Raw genomic sequence first — 13350 nt, forward strand, 5'->3', positions numbered from 1 at the left:
GGTAGATGATCACTAATATCATTTATAAGTAATCCACTTGTCATTTTGCTGTCAATAACATTGGTAAATATATTATCTATTAGTGTTGCATGCTGGGTTGTTAATCTACTTGGTTTTGTAATTTTTGGGTATAAATTACATCTATATAATGTGTTAATAAACTCCTCAGTTCCTGTGTGCTTGTTAGGATTTAACAAATCTATATTGAAGTCACCACATATGAACATTAATTTATGACTTATTGCCGAGTAGTTCTTCGCCATCCAGTCATTAAATTTGTCTATGCTGGCTCCAGGTGCTTTATAAATACAGCTTACTACAACCTTTTTTTTTTTTTTTTCCACGAGTATTTCTACAGTCACACACTCCAGCAAGTTATCTACCGCCCTTGACATTTTCTCGACTTTCTCAAAATATATACAAAAGTTTTTATCTATGTACAAAGCCACACCACCTCCCATCTTATTCTCTCTGTTTGTGCATACCAAGTCGTACCCATCAAGGTCAAAATCCATTCCCCTTACATTATTAATCCAAGTTTCATCTTCTAGGAGGAACAGAGATGATCTGCCTCAGAGCGCCATCAGCCTGCTAATTTCCTGTCATCACTCTCAGCCACATGACTACACACAATTTGACCAAGAGTAAGTTATAAAGAGAAGCACAGAGGGTCAGGTAGACAGCCCTGAGGTACTCCAAATTCAAATATTGATGTAGTGTTAGTATACAAATCAGTATTCTTTCAGATATAAGTACACTTTTAGCCACAGGCCAGAGATGCCAAATTTGTTTTCCAATTGATCTAGACTCGGTCTGTATTTCGCTAATAGCTTATTTCTTGGGCCATCTTGATGATTCAGTCTTTATTTCACTCCATGTTGGCTAATCTCTGGTGAACACCTGCATGCAGGGTCCTCACTGGAAATACACTTTGATTAGTAGTACAAACTGTACAAAGTGTGGGGACATTGCACAATCTGCTGCACTCTTTCTTCTACAAGGAGGGAAGCATCTCATCAATTTATGACATCCACTTCATTAGTCTTCTTTGTGGCATTTCAAAGAAATGAAAGCTCATTAGAGAGGTCTGGGTATGGTAGTGATTATTGTGTTAGGTAAAGCCAAGTAAAGTAACACTAATTAGGCTGAATATTATGCACGCTAAATTCATATGGCTAAATACAGCTGAAAGCTCTAAGCTCAATCAGACAGCCCTGTTTGTACTGTTTGCTGGGTAAGGAAGGGTCAGGAGACCAGAGCCAGTCTTTCTCTCTTTTATTGACAGCCAAGAAACAAACAGCAACCACAGAACACAGGAACACACTGAGCACTGCCATCAACACAGAACTATATACGTTCCGGCTAGAGGGGCATTCTAGGGGACCCCACCAGTCTCTTCCCTCTAGCATTATGGGGAATCCCACCAGGTGCTGCTGCTCCACTCCGATGCTACAGTATTTTTCTGAAAATAATGTTTCCAAGGAACTAAACGTAAATTTTAGCTTTATAAGAATATATAACGTTGTGTTTTAGCAGTGTTTTTGTATATCAAGCAGATGAAAAGTTATAGTGCAATCAGTTGGAGTATTTTGTATCTGGACACAGTTACTCAACCAGATATCATTCTTCATGGTCTTGGCTAAATTCAGGAAGCACTCATAAGTGACCAAATGAAAGGTTTTATACAAGCAAATGTTAAAGCATCACTCTGGCTTCGGAAAGCAGCACAGTACCTTTACTTCTGCACTAAAGGTCATTAATGATATTACAGTCCCTCTGGACAGTAAGCACAGCTGTACAGCTCTACTCATAGCGTCTATATAGCCTAACATAGGCCCGTCTGACTACACAGTATGTAAACTGGTTTTTTTAATTACTTGACAGAGAACTTATTAAGAGTTAATGGACTTTGCCAAATTAGCTTACTGTCATCAATGTGTCTTCTAAATTTGGTAAAACTGACCGAATGCAAATCTATTGCAACTACACTGCTGAGTCCTTTAGTGCTCCTGTTTTTGTCTTTTAACCACACTGACGTGATTTTCAGTTTCCCCTTGTTCTTATCTCATCTATGTTTATTTAATTACATTTTAATTATTTTGTTTTTTTCTTTGCCACTTTAGATTTATCCTGTAAGTGTGTTGGCCTTGTCTCATTTTATAAGTGTCATTGTCCTGGCCAGGGTACTACTGTATTGTAAAAGACGTTACTAACCTCAGTGGTTTTTCCCTGGAAAAAAATTAACAAAAAAGTTACATATAGCACATACATTCTTTCAAGAAAAACAAAAAAAAAAAAAAAAACAACATACAACTAACACTACTTTGGTCAGTAATTAGTGAAAGTTTCCTCTTAAAAGTGAAAGTAATTTGCAGAATTTACGAGACCTATGCAGAACTCCCTCCCTGCTGGATGCAATGGATGGTCATGTCCACTTTTCCTACCTCAATACACCATTTAAACGAAGTACAAATTCTATTTAATACAAAAAGGGCAAGAAAAATAAATAAATCAAGACTAGACACATTAACTCCTATCAGTGGGCACATAAGGGCATCACAGCATTTAGCAAGATAACAGACAGGAGAAAGTTTAAAAACGGTTCCTGCATCGATACTGCAGGCAGTACGGAACATTTTCCACATTCTGTTAAGTTTCATCCCAAAATTATTTTTTTCTCATCAATCTACACACAACACTCCACAATGCTAAAGTGAAGTCAGGTTCTTCGAGTATCTTGAAATTTTATTAAAAATGAGAGCAAAATAGAAAAAAAATAAATAAAATAAAAACAAAGCTCTAAAAGGACGGGAACCGATCCTTCATTTGACCTCTGTAGTCTGTCAAACCCGTATCCCCAAGAGTGCTGTTAATGTGGTGTAATTCATTTCTTTCCTGGAGAAGAAAATTGAAGTTTTTCGTCAAATGTTTAAATCTACCCAAAATAATTTCATGTTGGTACCCCTGTCTCTTTCATTTGGATTAGAATAAGGTTGTTGCTGTCATCAGTCCATACCGTAGGAGATATTGATGGGCTACGCACTAAGGATTTATACATGTGAAGGCAAGAAAACATCCTACGAATAAGCTTCGGCTCCAGTTACATCTCAGTCACTTCTAGTCAGTCTGTCTTCTCATATTGATGGCAGATGCTTTACTCACAGGGAAGAAAAGTGAAATTGTATAACATGTTTATTTCTAAGTCTGTTTAAAATAGTATAAAATACTTGTAAAGTCAAAGAAAAAAGAAAAGTATACAGCTGTATAAAACTTATTCAAATCTTTTGCTTATTCTTAAAATAGCTGTGAAAGAAAAAAAAGGCATGAGAAAAAAATGTTATTAATGCAAAAAAGAAAATCACATGGATGTACTCAGGTTATTTCAAAGATATGATTTCCTTCAGCAACCTCCCTCACATGGTTTGGGTGTAGGTTGAAAGTGAATGAATAAAGGGGAGTGTAAGAAAAATGAGGCCCAAAGCTTGTAACAATCTTATTTTACAGAAGGTGCAGCTGCTCTCACACACACCAGCTGAACGGTAGTGTATGAGCTTAATTTAGGACTGTCCCCTTCAAGGTCTGCTCACATCATAAATTTGCTCTTTAATTCCAAAGACTAAGCAAAACACTCGCATTCACACTAATGTGAATGAGTGGACATGAAAACACAAAGTTAGTAAAACTAAACATTTCAGTGTTAAAGATCTAAAGTCTGGTAAAAGTGTACACAGCTTCATATTGAGCAACAAGAACCCAGTAAGCATCAGCTGTGGTTCTTGGGGTTCAGTGCTGCCCTCCATTCTGGATCCTACAGGCCACAGCTGTGATCAGTGCTGCTCCCTTCCCACTTCCATCTTCTGACTTGTGGAAAGTCACCTGACACTGGGGTGCCAAATCCTGCAACGTCTCTTGCACGACACTGGAAAAACTTTAAGATAAGTGAGAGAGGAAAGAAAATAAATTGTTAGTACAACAGCAGTTGCATGAAAATCTACCCCTATTCTTTGTGGTAATTATGAAGTATGATAAACATAACTTTCTTTATTGTGCTGTAACAGTAACCTTCCCAACAGGGTGGGCAGACGTAGTACACTTTGGATGCACTGCATCAATTGATGAAAAGTAAGTAAATATAACAAACTAGGTTCACAATCTAAGTTGCAGTTCTGTGTCCTACCAACACAAGCAGAGTAGTCTGAATCCTAAAATGAGAGAATAGTCCAGTTAGGACATAACTGCTCCTTACTGAGGGTGCATCTTGTAAAGGGTGCCATCTACTCCCACGGTGACGGACAGATGATTCAGGTTGCGGTTCTCTCGTATCTTCTCAACCACTGCGGCCAAGCCAGCACCACAGAGCTGAGCTGCACGGCGGGCCACCACAGTACACACCTCCTTTACCAATACGCTGTCATCACACGTGGAGCTGGTGAGGCCCAGGTGCTGCAAGATTGAGCGGACTTGTCGCATAGCCAGATGGTCCCTTTGGGATCAGAAAAAAATTACAAGGGTTATTGAATGCATGAAAAAAAGTGCTGCTTTCTGCACTAGTTAACATACAGGACATGTTAAGGACTTTACGTCTGAAACAAATTAAATAAACTAAAATCACTGCTACAAAGGTGGATGATGTACAGTAAGCACTGCTAAACTGCACTTCATCCATACAAAGACACTTTCATGCTGATCATAAAAAACACTGCTTAAAAGATAAAACTGTGTGGTCATTCATTCACATTTTTAATCACAAGTTAACTTGACTTTGGTTCAAAGCGGTTTTTTAATCACTGTAGCTCAGACAGATGCAGGTTAGAAGTAGGGTTTCCTCTACAGCCTTTATATAAAAGACAAAAACACAGAAAATAAACCCAGTTACACACAGAGTACTTCATTCTCGTAGCCACAGACATTGTCTTATTGCTTTTATCATTTCAGTATTTGCACATTTTCTACTTCTTGTTCCACTGTACAGTAGTTTGTTTCTTATTTCAGAGATGACGTTTCTGTTGCTGCAGTGACTTTCTTTTACCAAGGTGATCAGTCAGTATTTTTTCAGACTGGTTTGTAGAAACAACCCCTGGATCTTTTATATGAATGCACTTCTACTGAGTGGTAAAGTTGGACTTAAGACTAGCTTAGTGAAGCCAGCGTCAATAAGAATGTGATTGAATGTGAAAACATGGTATCCAAAACTCTCTATTTTAATGGAGTTCTGGTTGGAACTAGTGAGCTTTTTGCCAGGATTTACATAGTGAGAGTCTTAACAACAGTGCCCGAGAATAAAATCAGTGTTATTCATTGTGGTGACCAAGGCTTAATCAATTACATTTAACTGTACCAACATATTTGAATTCTGTGTGTAAGCAGCTAGTTACTCTACCGATAAAGTCCATGTTCGTTTTGTTCTAGGTATATCTGGTATCCTCAGACAGCCACAGGACCCCTTTCCAGTTCAGTACTTTGAATTAACAAACATGAAACATTCCTAACAATCCATTATCATCATCCTCTGTGCTTCAAGTAAGAGTTAACAATGAGGTGTACGGTGTACTGTACTACTGAAACTGTGAGCAGGGAATGAAAATATTCACTTTTAAGGACAGTGAAATCAATTGAAGTCACTTGATATACAGACACAGGATGGTAATGATAACTGGGACTTGTTCACTGGGATATCATTTTAGTCAGACAGCTTTAGACAGTCTACTGAACGAAGCAAAGATCTGCATTTCTTAAAGGCCTACTTTAGTCTAAGGGTGTACCAAGCCACCGTAGTATGTAGGAAGATATAAATCAAAAGTTTGGCCACTTCTGGGCACATCCCATAATTTGTTGATTTATAAAGTGAAAACATAAATACAACCTGTGCAGAAAACAGACATTAAAATATGCATTTCTTCAAATGTTAATGTGATGTTACTTTAAATTTCATGAACTAAAAGAAACAGCAAACAGTGGATGTAACTTCATGTACCCTCATGTGGTCTTGGCTTCTGTTCTCTCTACCCCTCAGCACTTATCCCCTCTGTTATTTAAGTGATGGTTATATGAACACTGTAAAACTGTAACAGCCTACTACTGTGTCGATTTGACTATTGTGATCTCACATGGCAGCTTTGCCATCTACCTACAGTACCATGGGAAACAGGAGAGTGGAGGAGCCTGAACAGCCTGAACACTCACCTTTCAATCTGTGACAGGAACTTTGTCTCGAAGATACCCCGAGTCTTGAGTCGCTCAGAGAGTTTGCCTCTGAACAGCAGACCTTTAGCAGTAAAGTCTATTAGCACATTCCTCACTATCTCCCCCAGGTACATGCCACTGATCATCTTCTCATACCTGTCCGAGAAGAGACACACAGACTGAAAACTTTCCCCAGCCACACATTGGTAACATTCACATCAATAATACTAATAATTTCTACCTTACTATCAACCTTTATTTTATGCTATGGTCACAAAATCTATAATCAAACTGAAACTCAGATCTAATTCATTCAAACAGAATAGCTCATAGGTATACTGTCAGCACAGTACACCTTTGCTGGGTTTAAGTAGAATAAATTATCAGGAGGTGCGACATCCCCCACAAGCTTCTTTCCAGGGAAAAACATAATAAGGTTGTTCTTCCTTTCATTAGTCAAGCTACAGGAAGCAAACAAAAGGAACCATCTGCACAGGTGATTAGGGGCTGTGTTCAGGTCGAATAAATTATCAAAGGCTACAATCTTGCCTGGTGTTATAAGGACCTCTTATTAATGCACTGTCAGGATTTAATGATGTCCAGACTCCAACGGCAAACTGCATTTGGAGTGACAGTATGATTAATCTGCCCAGAAGTGTCCAATACCAGGAGGTGTTGACAGCGACCGGTGGCTTCATTGCTGTAGGGAGAAAACTCTGGGTATCTGACAGGATGAACTAACATCAGCCCAAAATAGTTCTATTAAAATATCTTAAAAGGTAACCAGTGGCGTGCTTGTCCTCTAGTAGCACTATAGGTTCGAATCCTGGTCAGGGGAGCTGTGCTGGATGGCATAACACTCCTTCTCCCTGACCACATTTCTGTTCCTGTCTATCTACACTTACACACTGCAGATGATTTTTTTTTTTTTTTAAACAGACGAATTTAGCAAGATATTGATAAATCAAATCCAATGATCATAGTTATACTCCAGTATAATCCTTACAACTTGGAAACAGAACTCATAAACAGCATGAGCTGCAAAAACTCTTTGCCCAAATGGACATAAGCACCTACTGGAAATCCACATTATTAGTTTTCTTACACAAGGATTGAGTACTTGTAAATGCACTGCTGTATCTCTGATTAGAGCCTGTGCACAGTGTCCCTGTCCTGCTGCTGCTGTCAGATATTTCCAGGAATTTAATCTGAGTGACTGAGTGAGCAAATACATCTTAGATGACGTTAAAGATGACACTATGAGATTCACTCCATAATCTCACCAAGCGCACTTTACATTAATGCCGTTATTTAATCACATTAAATAACACTAATATTACACTTTTTAAAAACATTTTATATACTTTTTTACATCTTAGGTATGCACACAAATGTATCTAATATACAAGGCTGAAATGGTTACTCATAAAAATCTGTGATTCAAATCGCCTGCCTTGTTTGTGTCTACTGGTTCCATTACACAGTGCCACTGTGGACAATGGGATGCATGGACAACAATTACTATGTCACAAAGAACTGAGGTTTTGCACTGACCATGCAAATTGATATCTGAGAAAAGGTAAAAGGTGATTAGTCCCACTGCACACATAGTGCATATATAAAAACTACCTTTTCTGCCCAAAACTAGCTTCTGTGTGATACACGTCTCTGTATCTATGTACCAACACTCCCTTGCGCGCACACAGTCTTTAGCTGAGCACCAACACAGGCACACGCACAGCCTCAAAAGGACAAACATTCCTCTAATGACCGTCAAAGCTCCGCTGGACTCCCCGTCTTTCCAGTGCAGACACAGAGAGTCTGACAGTAGCTGCTCGCTGCTGTTAACTAAGTCTGTCTCTTAGTTTATTCTACATTTGTTACTATAAGTGATGCCGTTCAATATAAATGTTGGCACACTTTTCATAGACATATCACAGCAGATGTACCACAGTATGTCATGCCACCCATCCAGTACCTCTGTTTCCCGGGGTAGTTAGAGGAGGCATCAACCATGTGATCGAACTGGGTGCAGAAGTCATCAAGTTCACCACTGTCACCAAATGCTCCCCACTCCATGTTGACACACATATGACCATCATCACCCTCCACCAGTTCAATGTTCTTCATGTCCTCCATGTAGCAGACATTGGTCCCTGTGCCTGAGATACAGATGTTTAGAGGCATTACTAGCAGTGTCATAAAAGGAAAACATCAGCCAAATATAAACCGTTTCATTCCAAAGTGAAAATATATCTGATCAAAAAAACAAAAACAAACAAAACTGAGTGTGTGCTCACAATAAGCTCACTGTAATGTTTGGCAACAAGGAAGGGGTGTGTGTGTGTGTGTGTGGGTGGGGGGGAACAGACTTACCTACGATGAGCCCCACCTCACATTTAGGGTCCTCATAGCCGCAGCTAATCATGGTTCCCACTGTGTCATTAACCATCGCCACAAAGTTCAAGTCAAAGTCCTGAAAGGAGTGACAACAAACTTATTTACAATTATAAATTTCAATAACCAAAAAAAAAGGGACTTCAACAATGTGCTGTTTCATGCTATTCTACACTAAGGGTCTGAATACCTTTATAATTTAAATGTTTCAGTTTTGGATTTTTAATTAATTTGCAAACATTTCTAAAAACAGGTTGTCACTTTATCATTATGGGTATCTTAACAGGCAATTAAATCCTTTTAAAAATCTATACCCAAAATTAAACACAATTACAACACAATAAAATCAGAGAATACATCTAAAAATGTACATACTGACCTGTTTCCGACGGACAGCATCTTTAAGCAACATGACAACATCTTCTCCCTCACAGCCGGTGGCTTTGAAACCCTTGGTCCACTTCAGAAGAATACCCTACACAAATGACAGAGGTCATCTCTGTAACAAAGAGTAACATCCGACTTGCATATAAGGGGTATGAGGGTCACTGCAATAGCTGTTGTGAGCTTGGTTTAATTATTAAAAGATAAATAAAATAAGAGGTTCAATAACCTTGGTGTTTTCCGTAGACAAAGGCATTTGTTAAAGATGATCAATTGCTGAACTTACACACGTATAGGGCTACATTCAATAAACAAGATATTTCTAACTGTAGTAAATCATCAGCCTGTGCCTTAATGTTACACTTTGTAAGGCTACATTTCTCTTCATCTGCATTACTTCATTCAGCTAAAGCACCAGATCAGCGTTCTTAGTTCTTGTTTGTGGCTTTTGTACAGCAGTGAGGTGACAAAACTCCTGATGCATTAAGAAATATCTTAATGAATAGAAAACAAAATCTTCAAGTTATGCATTCAGGGTGGAACATATCCCATCTAGCAGTCTAGACAGTCGTCACATCTTGCAGATAGTTTGGCTCCACACCCTGTTGCCATGCCTATAAAGATTGAGAGTATCCTTTCATTCTTTGTCATTTCTCTGTACACTCATACGAGAGCCCAGACACTGCCCTTCTTTAATAAATGTGATTTGGCACTACACAAACTGAACTGAAGCAAAAAAAGAAGCAGTGCCCTCTTTGCATATACTGATGAAAACCACTGGTTGTACCCCTTCGCAGTTAAAATCCAATTGGTTAACTAGTTTGGGGAAATCCCACAGAAAAGGAAAGGGAACAAATGCATGTGTTGTAGGGAACAAACAGATATTACTTCTGCTAGCGTACTGCTATTTACACCAAGTTGATCAAAATATTCAACTATACAAGTACATTCAATGTGACAACATAGCCAATCTTTCACTTATGATATGCATAGAACTTTACCTGATCAAGTCTGTTTTGATGGCAAGGGAAGGAGAACGTAAATCCCAGAGGCAAAGACGCTCCTTTCATGCCCATGTACTCCAGAAAGTCAGAAATGCAGTGCACAATGTGGTTGAAAAGCTGGCACATAAGAGACGGAAACATTAGCATGTGACAATGTACCATCTGTCAGGCATGCTACCCTCTGTTTTGTATATTTAGCAGTTTAACATGGAACAAGAGGAGAGAAAAGCATGTTTCTACCCAATGACAGATTCTCTTTGTATATCTCTTGTGTGAGTAACACAAGCAAAGAATGAAGCAAGGGATATAACAGTGTAATTCAAAATGTTGGCTTTTTAGAAAAACAATGTACTGGTGGACATGACAAATACGGTATATGTCCCTCTAATCAACAACAATACAAGATGATGAGATTTACTTTATTAATCCGAGGGAAATTCTTCTTAATAAAATTTTTTTGATCTACTCAAGGTGCATATCTTCAAAAAGATAACTGCATGCAAAAACACCAACAGTCAGTTAAGCTTTTAGTTAGGAAAGCTGAGTGAGATCACGATCTCTTTTGCAAGAGACCGAGACCAAATTATTACATATACAGTATACAAGATTATGACAAGACATTTCATCCTCCCCAAAAAAAAAAAAAAATCAAACAGGGACATATTGAAAGCCTTTTGGGTTATAATTTTTCAGCTTTTTTCCTGCCATTCTGTGCTTTATAAACACCACTGCAAACTGCACTCGCTGCTTGTGAATGCTACTCCATGCGTCTGTGCACAAGTGCCAGCAGAGGGCCCTCTGCAGTCAGTGTTTGTCAGCACTGCTCTACGCAGGGACCCGTCTCTCCGACCGCCATTTAGTACCTCCATTTGCTAACAGCATAATTCAAAAAGTAATGAACAGATTTGGATGAAATTTTTTGAAGAGGTAGAATAATGGGTGGGCGGGACAGCGGTCGTTAGCGCCATTGCCTCGCAGCAAGAAGGTTCCTGGTTCGAGCCCGGGCTGACCTGGGACCCTCCTGTGTGGAGTTGGCATGTTCTCCCTGCACCTGTGTGGGTTCCCTCCGGGTACTCCGGTTTCCTCCCCCAGTCCAAAGACATGCAGCTTAGGTTGACTGGTGACACTAAATTGCCTGTAGAAGTGAGTGTGGTTGTTTGTCTACATGTTGCCCTGTGACAGACTGGCGACCTGTACAGGGGGTACCCCGCCTCTCGCCCCATGTCAGCTGGGACCCTGCCACCCTATTAAGGAAGCGGTATTTAAACAGCTGCCACATCCAGCAGGCACATGGATGGATGGATACGGGGCATGAAATAATTGATTGGATTTTGGTGCTGATCTGTATCATAATTTGGATACAAAAATATTTTAAAAGATTATTCACCAATGTTAGTGCTGGTAAGGTTGCTGACTGTATGTGAGCCCCCACTGGCCAAAGTTTGTAGCTGCACTGCTGAGCACATAAGGAGACCAAGCCTGCGTTAGTGACAGCTGCTTATTCACTGTGTAAAAATGGGGCCTGAAGGAGCCCAGTGAGACCACAGCCCACAGCTGTGGAAAGATCTACTCTATGCAGCGACAGCTGGATGAGAGCCTGAGATTTTCAGGCAGGCTCAAAGATGTTAACATTTTCACCCGTAGGAGCGGTATTATTATGTATTATTTTATTAAGTTTTGGCATCTTTTCAGGTGACAAAGTAACCACTTAGATTGAGAATAAGTGGTCACTCTATCCAGGTAACGCCAATTTAGAAATTAGTTCAGACATTTTGTGAGTTGTGACTACTCATTAGCAGACCAAGTCAGCTCTATTAGCAGGAAGCTATGCATCATTTAGAGCACAGCAGTCTGTCGGCAAGGACCCCAGTGTTCCAGCTGCACATTAGAGCTGCTTCAGAACTAACAAGTGAACATCTGTCATGTCTACCATTTTCTTGAATAACTTTCAAACTAATAATGATATCAGCATCATTCCAAATGCCAGCAGTAGGCTTTCATGGTCAGGCAGTCATGTTATGAGGGTCAAACTATCATGGGACTATTTCTTTTATGGCAAAAAATATGTGTTAAATTAGTATTTCTATATTAAATATAAATGGCCATTAGATCCTGAATCCGGATCAGATCTGGATGAAATTTCGTAGACATTACAAGTACCGTATTTTCTGCACCATAAGGCGCACCGGATTATAAGGCGCAGTCTCAATTACGGGGTCTATTTCTGTACTTAACCCATACATAAGGCGCACCATGTTATAAGGCGCATGCTAAAACGTAACGGAAGCAAAACAGTGAGTTTAGTTGAACTTTATTCTACTATTTAACAATACACTCACATTATTTTTTAATCAATCTTCTCCCACAAATCCACTTCCGAACCATAGATTCATTGATTTTGAATTCTTTCGCAGCTGCTCTATTCCCATTTACAACCGCGTAACTGATAGCCTGTAGTTTGAATTGTGCCTCGTAAGCATGTCTCTTCACTGGTGCCATTTTCGGGGGTCCTTAGACCGGTTTAGACTGGTTTATCGCTGCCAGCGTACGTAGTGTACGTATTACGTCCCTGTGTCAGCGGTCAATCAAGCGGAGCGCTTACCAAAGTCGCACAACAACATTTTTACAGATTTTGGAACTCAGTGCACACATAAGGCGCACCGGATTATCAGGCGCACGGCCGATTTTTGAGAAAATTTAAGGCTCTTAGGTGCGCCTGATAGTGCGGAAAATACGGTATGTGTGTCAAAATAATTGATCATTTTTGACAGATATGCAAATTCTGTAAAAATTTTTCCCCATGTTAAAGATGAGAATCTGTGTGTGAGATTGTCTTTGGTTATTTTTTTTGTGACCATGACCTTTTTCAGCCAAAATCTAATCACTTCTAGCGTTGGTCCCCACCAATGTCTGTACCAAATGTGCTGTGATTCATCCAGCTGCTTGTCCATCATCTTACTGACCAACAAACAAACACACAAAACCAAAATCATAACCTCCTTGGCGGAGGTAATGAACTTGGCATTTAATGCACTGAGCAGTGCTCCGCTGTTACCCAATGCATCAGACACAACTCTTTTCTACTACTACTAAAGGGACAGACATGGTTTGCACATACACGGACATGGACAAGGGACGCGCATGCATTTCTATACACATTTCTAATCAAGGGTCTGCCTTCTGTCCGCAAACGTCAATGTTTTCCATGCAGTCTTTGCTTGTGCTGTGCAGACCATCTGCGCAGACACAAACCTCTGGCCTGCATGCGGACATCCACACAGAGGGTAGATGATGAAAATTATGCGACTCGACCATAGTGGACATGCAAAACATGAACAGCCTTAATAGTTTTTCTTAATGACCAATACCACCACTTTTTTGT

General features: G+C 39.6%; 1 protein-coding gene across 2 annotated transcripts in view; it reads right to left on the reverse strand.

Annotated features, from left to right (window-relative positions):
• Nucleotides 1–2280: 2280 nt before the first annotated feature.
• Nucleotides 2281–13350, reverse strand: part of hk2 (hexokinase 2) — a 36410-nt gene continuing 25340 nt past the window's right edge. For both annotated transcript variants that reach the window (XM_020590475.1, XM_020590474.1), the window contains 7 exons: nucleotides 9966–10085; nucleotides 8960–9055; nucleotides 8560–8659; nucleotides 8162–8345; nucleotides 6184–6339; nucleotides 4247–4483; nucleotides 2281–3928 (listed from right to left, as the gene is read on the reverse strand). In XM_020590475.1, coding sequence (XP_020446131.1) covers nucleotides 3784–3928; nucleotides 4247–4483; nucleotides 6184–6339; nucleotides 8162–8345; nucleotides 8560–8659; nucleotides 8960–9055; nucleotides 9966–10085 — 1038 coding nt within the window. In that variant the 3' untranslated portion in view covers nucleotides 2281–3783. The remainder of the gene's footprint in view (nucleotides 3929–4246; nucleotides 4484–6183; nucleotides 6340–8161; nucleotides 8346–8559; nucleotides 8660–8959; nucleotides 9056–9965; nucleotides 10086–13350) is intronic.

This window comes from Monopterus albus, unplaced genomic scaffold (genome assembly GCF_001952655.1).
Source record: "Monopterus albus unplaced genomic scaffold, M_albus_1.0 scaffold12.1, whole genome shotgun sequence".
Lineage (NCBI taxonomy): Eukaryota > Metazoa > Chordata > Actinopteri > Synbranchiformes > Synbranchidae > Monopterus > Monopterus albus.